The 8,334-nt window shown below is 32.1% G+C and overlaps 1 protein-coding gene across 1 annotated transcript; it reads right to left on the bottom strand.

Annotated features, from left to right (window-relative positions):
- Positions 1–788: 788 nt before the first annotated feature.
- Positions 789–1,586, bottom strand: LOC149482458 (gallerimycin-like). Its single transcript, XM_089704404.1, has 2 exons — positions 1,497–1,586; positions 789–1,132 (listed from the first exon to the last, which is right to left on the bottom strand). Exons 1-2 carry the CDS (start codon positions 1,567–1,569, stop codon positions 972–974), a joined length of 234 nt encoding a protein of 77 aa, XP_089560530.1. The 5' UTR covers positions 1,570–1,586; the 3' UTR covers positions 789–971.
- Positions 1,587–8,334: the final 6,748 nt, after the last annotated feature.

An 8,334-nucleotide genomic window follows, 5' to 3' on the forward strand; every position in this document is an offset into this window, starting at 1 on the left:
CATAAACATAAATTAAACATAGAAATATTAGACAGCTTTTCGGTGTTGACATGGCCGGATAGGAGCTTGTTCCCTTTATTCAATATAATATCTTTGTTGCTGGCAACTCGAATATTTTCTATTTTGCGGACAATAATTACAGGCTCTCTAACGAGACGTGCTACAAAGCGACCGTCGAGAGAATAATCAATATCGAAAAATATCCTTTGGAAATATTTCAAAGGGCGAGAAATATCTTCTGAGTCTTCGGGGAGTTCACTTCGTTAAATGGCAGCAAGCCTATTAATTATTGCGAGTGGCTCATTATGAATAACTTCGGAGTAGACCTAGTAGTCTTTGTGAGGAAAATAACTAAACGAAGCGATAACAAGCGACATTTTGTCAATACTGTCAAGGAAGGTGACGTTCTTATAACTGGCAGGGGTGTCGATTGCTGAAGCATACAGCTATATAAAAATTGAGGGTCTGTATTTGCGTTTTTCCTGTAGTCAGTTTTCTTTGCGTGTTTTTCTTCGACAAATATACATTTTCGTATAAATTTGCTTTTTGATTCTGTTGTCAGTGCTGAACAGTTGTTATTTTAAGAGTTGAAAACAGGAGATAGCTTTATTTCCAAGTCATAATAAATTTTAATGTGCAACCTAGAATTTTTTTTGACCACAATCACGAGATGGTTGTACCTATAAACTAGACAATATTTTTTTATTATTAACAATCATTATAATGGACGATAATAGAGGTATAATATTATAAGTTACAATGGGGAAAAACAATGATTGAACACATCCATTAGGTGACTTTTTATTTTACATAATAAATATATTCATAATAAAATTAGATACCTAAATATATGTGTAGTAGTTTATAAATGTGCATAACCTAAATAAGGACGACAAACTCAATGATTATATATTTTTACAACATTAAATTATTATATATAGGTATAGTCTTATTCATAAAAAAACAAGACACTATCGCAAACAGACACATCCATTAATGGTACAGTATCCACCACTCCGATGGCCACGCTGTCTGCACTGAGCAATGCATTCGTAAAATATGCATCCAGGCGGGGGCTTCACGAATATCGTCTGGGGCTTATTTATCTGCCGCTTCTCTATCAGGTGGGGACCTGTTAAGAAAAATGTATTTTGTATTTAATGAAGAAGATAAAAGTAAAGGATCTACTTGTAAATAGGTAGTACATAATATATATTCTGAGTTGAGAAGTTAGGTCAAACTTATCTAATTTGAAAATGTAAAGTAAATCGGAACCTGCTGCTGTGTAAATAAAATAAACCACCAATTCATTGAATTGGTATGTTTGCGAGGTTTAGGTACATGAAATTAGGAATTTCTTGGATGGCAAGTAAATATTTAACCTAAGTGATGCTACCACTTCCACGTTAAAGCTTCATCCAGCGAAATCTGAGTAGAAGTAAACTTGATGCGATTTAAATAATGATAAATAAATATTAAACTATAATTGAACTAACTGGAAACGTCCTCAGCTTCCAGCGCCGCCACAAAAGAGATGACAACAAATATTACTACCAGGTATGTCTTCATGTTGGAAACCAATTGAATTCTATAAAATGACGGCCCAGATTGAGTTATTTATACACCTTCCATACTCTCATGCATTGCCTTATGACATGCACCACGACTGAACTACATAAAATTGTTCAGCAATCATTTCACAACCCATCCATACATTGCTTGATTTGTGAAGAAATGTGAGACATGTATTCCTACAAAAGGAGTAATGAATTGCGATTTACTCATAACTTCGGTGTATGGTGCGTCCAACCCGCTGCAAGACGAGTGTATAAATATTGGATGTAGAGGGAATACCCGGAGTCAATTTCTCTTTTACTGAATTGCAAGTAGATAAATCTATTTGTTACTCACGCAAATATGAACTTTATAGCTGCCAAAGCAGAGATGTGTGTTCTCTGAACATTATGTGCTTTTGTTATACTTGGAAATACTTCAATGATAAGAATATTATTGAAATGTTTACTAAAGAGCACCACTTTGTAACAACGCATTTACTTTGAAGTTATTGAAATTAGACAAGAACTGTTTTCAATGTAAGAGATATATTAATATATTTTTGATATAATTTTATGAATAACTTGAGACAACGCAGAATAAGATCGCATAACTAACTTTTTCCTCTTTCTTTTAATAATATATTATTAGGAATTTTAAGCTTACCTTAATTCTGCCAACAAAAATAAAGTGTTACACGAAACCTTTCTATGAAAAAGGAAAGAGGATTATTATTTAATTTTTATTGTAAAATATATAACATTAAAAGACATTGAAAGTAGTAGTAACCACAAACACCACAACTGCAAATTACTTTACAGAATTTCATTTAATATTGTGTAAATTAATCTTTAAAATTGGAGCAATCTTTATGACGGCTCCAATTTACGCAGATTAAAAAAGATATGAATTATGAATGTAATGCGAACGTGTTCTCGATTGATTGTATTTATTTTTAACATTTGTGACTTTTTAGTTTTGATTTTAAAAATTATATTTTATTTTCATTAAAAAGGCTCTTTATGAAACTTTTTTAAAAGGAAAAGTAAGAATATCTATAATTATTTTTGAGTGTCCATTTTAATATGAAACGTAGTCAGGAGTTATTTGACTATGTATATTATTATATAGATACCTGCTGCAATAAGTTTATGAATGCGAATCAAAAAAAAATGTTTTGTTTATTCACAACGAAAACGACCTCTGAAAGTGAGCTCTAAATAAATATGATAAGAACATTTTATAGTCCAAATAAAATATGAGGTTAACCACACAATATATTTTAAATATTTGAATATTGCTTTAAAACTGGAAGGCACAGATACTCGGGACTTTTTATATAAACAAGGTTAGAACACATCAATTATAAAACGTGTTTGTGACTGCATGACCTGGATTTAGCCACACTGGGGAAGTACCGAACGCCACTCTTCGATACCGACTTCAATTATATTTCTTACCGAGAAACTGTATAGATATAATGATAATATGATTATTTTGCAAATTAATTTATATTTTAGCAAATACATCTGTTGTGCAGTATGTCTTACAAAATTTTAAAGAAAACAACGTAATATGAAATACCTAATATATTATTTAATTTAAAAGTAAACCTCATAGGTATTACAATTCATAATTTCGTTCTCATTGAATATTCTGTAATACAAATAACCTGGTGGTGATGATAATAATTATATTTTATAATCAAACACCGCCAAAAGGCAAGGTACAACTACTGTACAGCCAAACTACAGAACTCTATAATGAAAGCATCTATCAAATAAATATTATTTTTGTCATATTCCTATGTTATTTTTTCATTTGTATGGACAATCTACTTAAAAATCAGTTCAATGAATCACTAAAACAGAAGCCAATAGTTCTCACCAAGAACTTTAACTGAATTACCCCTGATGAGAGCCAAACCAAATCGATAGTCCCTAATTCGATGTACTAACAGGTTTGTTAAGATTCCAGCAGGATTCCATCAGCTCCACTTACATTACTGTATATAAGTCGGTAATATATTCCTCTCCCGTGCCACATCCACATTACACCCAATTCTGACCCACCTGAAACGCTACACGTATCACGGTAAGTGCGTTGTGCAATTTGTCTCGATTGTCGACTATATATCTCCGGATACGAGCAATATCATTCAGATTTCAAACGCCTACATACTTAAGGGCTGTGTCGGGGGTTCCACGAAATGTATGTTGACAGACGGATTATGTCATGTAACAAATATTTGCTATTTACAAGGGAACGCGATATGATGAAAGGAAACGATAGTTGCTGATTAAATCTTTCTCTATTTCAGTCGCAACGCTCTGAAAGTTTATTGTACCTAGTTGATCGTTTTGAGAAAATAAACGGCTATTTGCTGTTGAAATTGAATTGAAATGAACAAATACTTGGAATGATTTTATTCATGGGAGGAAAACATTGTGTGACGGTAACAATCAGGTTTACATTCTGTAGCTACAGAAAACAAAAAAAACAGTATGAATCTTTTGCGAATTTTCGACATTGAACTCAACCATTGTTTCACCCGTTCTTTAATAACAATTTTAAAGAAAACATTTCTGTAACGATTATTATTACTGTTTAATGATAACTTCACATATAAAACAAATCAAGATTTATTTGACGAAAGTAGATATGTATCGAGTTACTGTGCATGAATTGAACAAATAATTCCCGAGAAAAACGGATGTGATAAAATTCACATAGACACGTGTAAGGATTCCTTGTTATAACAATGTACATAAAAACAGACTGCCTTTTCATATAACAATAATAAAATGGTGAAGCGATACCTTTTGAAATGAAACACAGAAGCGTAGCAAAAGAGTTATAAGATTGCAGTAAAAACGTGAATCTTACAGCGAAGCAACTATATTGAATCTTCTTTTCATTTAATGGGAACAAAGTAATTTTTCTAAGTGGCGGTTGAAGAAAACAATATCTGTGAGGATAAGGGGGCGGGGAGGGGGTTAATTTATCAGCTTGCTGAGCCAAAGGACGGTTTAGTGGCGAACTGTCCGTTATAGTTTTAAGTTAATGTTCTTTTAGCGAGTGGCTTTAGTGGAGTTTACTGAGGGTTTAGGTTTCGGCGTAAATATATGTTCATTTATTGTTTCATTTAAAGGTTTATAACCAAATACTTAACAGAATAATTCTCCACTGATATATGGAGTGGTTAATGCGTGAGCGTAGAACCAGAGATTCCTGTGTTGAATTTCCAGTTGGGATATAACTTGTCCAATTCTGGTAGAGTACAGAAGTCTGATCGTATTATAGAAAAATGATCACAAAAAAAATGTCAAATGCATCTTTCCCATACTCCACTAGGGGACTTTTATTGGCACACGTTCTAATATAATATAGCAAGTTAATTCCATAACGAATTATAACAGTTTTCAGCTTAGGTATATTGGCAAATGCCTGGCACGTGTAGCTTATTTACGAGGAGCAATTTGATTAAACCACTATTTAAATATTCATAAAGCCTGCTAAAATCTGTAACATATTTTAAGTAACGAGTTGAAAACCTTCTTTTAATATTTCAGTACTCAATTTCTCTTACTTTATTCAAGAATTTTAATTTGAAGATATAAAATGTGAGTGTCAACTTCAAAGGGTTTTTACACCTAATTACATTTAGAAGAACATGTTTTGCACCCATAAAATCAGCGGACGAGAGAGCTCATTCCGAAACTCATCACCATGAATACGCTACGTTACTTAAGGTAAATAAAAAATATTATCAACACAAACAGAGCATAATGTTTATTACTATTTTTGCATCATTTACATTAGCTGTCCGTACGAAATGAGGGTTATTTGCATTATGAAAGATGTAATCTCGTGAAAATAAACAAAACGAGACTTGTCGTCGGTCTCAGACTTTTGATGTGAGGGAGTAAATAATTTAATTTCACGTTTCACATAACAACGAAGAATTCACAAATGTAAAAGTAAAATTTTCAATATCATTCCGAGTCAAGGTCAAAGGTTATTTATTGGGCTTTCTGAAATGATTGTAATATATAAATATTGAGAAATTTGACGTCTATTTATTTGTGAACTTAATATAACAATAATAATGAAAATGCCTTAGAGTCATTCATGTGAATTTTCCTTATCATATTATTGTGTTTATTCGTGATATTATGTTGTGTCGTGAACGAGGTATAATTTTTTACTAAGGTGTAGGTCCTTTAATTTCGTTGGTAGCTACCGCCTGAAGACGTTATTATTCCAGGAGATGTATTGTGATATGAATTGGCATTCAGACTTAACATACGTTATACCCACTTCATTAGTCTGAGTTTGTACGCTGTTATATATTGTATGTGTACAATAAGTACGTATGTACAGTATTCGAGGTATTTACTGGTGACATATACGTGAAAATTTTATATTATACCGGTACATAAGCGTGAATGTATGTGTACGACAGTGTGTTTGTTTTTAGCTGGTACGAGTGTATATACAGGGTGTAATCGTTAAGTGTGCACAGGCGATTTTTCCGTTAGTATTACAGATAACAAAAAACTTTAAACTGATATCGAAAGTACTTAACCTAATGAGTAAAATGGCCGTAATAAATTTTTAAAAATAAATCGAGAAATATCAAAAAAATTATCTTTAAACCCTCCCATTCATTAAGTATGAAATATGAATATCCCTTAAACATTTAATATGAAAGATTTTAGCTTTCTTTTTCTTTTTTGGTTTTCTGCTTTAATTACTTCGCAAATTTGAAATGGCATTTTCCACGCTTTTTCCGGACATTTTCACGCATTTTCCGGATATTTTCCGGGGATTTTCCGAGCATTTTCCGGGCATTTTCCAGGCATTTTCCGGTTATTTTCCGGGATTTTCCAGGCATTTTCCGGGAATTTCCCAGGCATTTCCGGGGATTTTCCGAGCATTTCCCGGGGATTTTCCGGATGTTTTCCAGACATTTTCCGGACATTTTCCGGGGATTTTCCAGATATTTTCCGGGGATTTTCCGAGCATTTCCCGGGGATTTTCCAGACATTTTCCGGGGATTTTCCGAGCATTTCCCGGGGATTTTCCAGGCATTTACTGGCTATGTCAGGGAAATGTCCGGAAAATGCCTGGAAAATTCCCGGAAAATATCCGGAAAATGCGTGAAAATGTCCGGAAAAACGTGGAAAATGTCACTTCAAATTTGCGAAGTAATTAAAGCAGAAAACCAAAAAAAGAAAAAGAAAGCTAAAATCTTTCATATTAAATGTAGGTTTATGGGATATTCATATTTCATACTTAATGTATGGGAGGGTTTAAAGATAATTTTTTTGATATTTCTCGATTTATTTTTAAAAATTTATTACCGCCATTTTACTCATTAGGTTAAGTACTTTCGATATCAGTTTAAAGTTTTTTGTTATCTGTAATACTTACGGAAAAATCGCCTGTGCACACTTACGATTACACCCTGTATATGTATGTGTTTAGTTGTGCGTGTGTGTAAGGAATGTAGGTGCATGTAGGTGCAGAATATAATACCTACTGGAAATGTAAAGCCTTAGTATCATATCACTTGGCTTATAACAAAAAGTGGTTGCAGCTGAAATGTTAATGATACATTTTTATTCCTAAAATACAAATTAATTGATTTATAAAAATAAATATGATATATTATCATCTGTGTCCCCATTCACAAATAGTAGATATAATAATGAACATTATAATAGTAATTTGCAGACGCCTTTCAATATTAATGGAAAACTAACTACGTTCCGTAAACGATAATGGATCGACAATTCCTCAATTTTGCGATAATCGAATTCAAAACCGTCTTCAATGATAATAACTTTGTATAGACAAATAAATAAAACGATTGTGTTATTGATAACAAACCTCATATAAGTTCATCACGAAATTATGTTCGAAAAAGTGTAAAATTTTGTTTTCTTTATTAATAAAGTAAAATAAGAATAAATGTCTTTTAACTAGGGAAGTAACCAATCAAATTCAAGATCAAAAATTTAAATTTTGTTACATTAAAGAAATGTAAATCCTGGAAAAACTAATTTGTAATCAGTTTCCATAGATCTATTTCCCGATGCAGTATGTAAACGTATTTATTTATATTGTTTTCTATCTAGAACATTTATATTTATATATTTTTAATAACACTGAAAGGAAACAAAAAGCAGCTCTTACAATCAAATATTTAGGATATTCGTTTCCCATCTAGTCGTAGTTTCATTTGGAAAGCAAACACTCGGTTCGGAAACACAATTTAAGTTCGTCAACAGCCGGTGTATTCCAGGATTGTTTGCCCATAGCCGCTTCTACTAAGGTATCCAGTTTATACAGTCGAACAAAAATCATTATTATTGCTGATATTTTGTATTGGACTAGTTGATAAGGTCTATTTTCGCTAGATTTTGAAAATATAAGTAACCATCTAATTCCCAATACAAATAAAGCAGTCATCAATTGAAGCAAATCTAACAAACCAAAAATAATAGTGATGTAATTAACATGACTTTTATTCACACAAAAGTATCGTAACAATTTTCAATCAGGAGAGATTCAGTCAAGTAATTATGGTGAGTTTTATATACTATAGTACATTATTAATACTATTAATAGATATTAATATAAAACAAGCAGGATAGAAAAAAGCTTTAAGTAAACACACTAGTAATACGAACAGCATCGCAAGTTGCTGCTAATAAAGAGAAAAAGCTTTATACTGGATACAGTACAGCGAACGTTGCATCAGTAAAACTTTTT

The sequence above is a fragment of the Colias philodice genome, chromosome 15 (genome assembly GCF_061535455.1).
Source record: "Colias philodice isolate Cphi_HAF_F1 chromosome 15, ilColPhil1 Martin Lab GWU primary, whole genome shotgun sequence".
Lineage (NCBI taxonomy): Eukaryota > Metazoa > Arthropoda > Insecta > Lepidoptera > Pieridae > Colias > Colias philodice.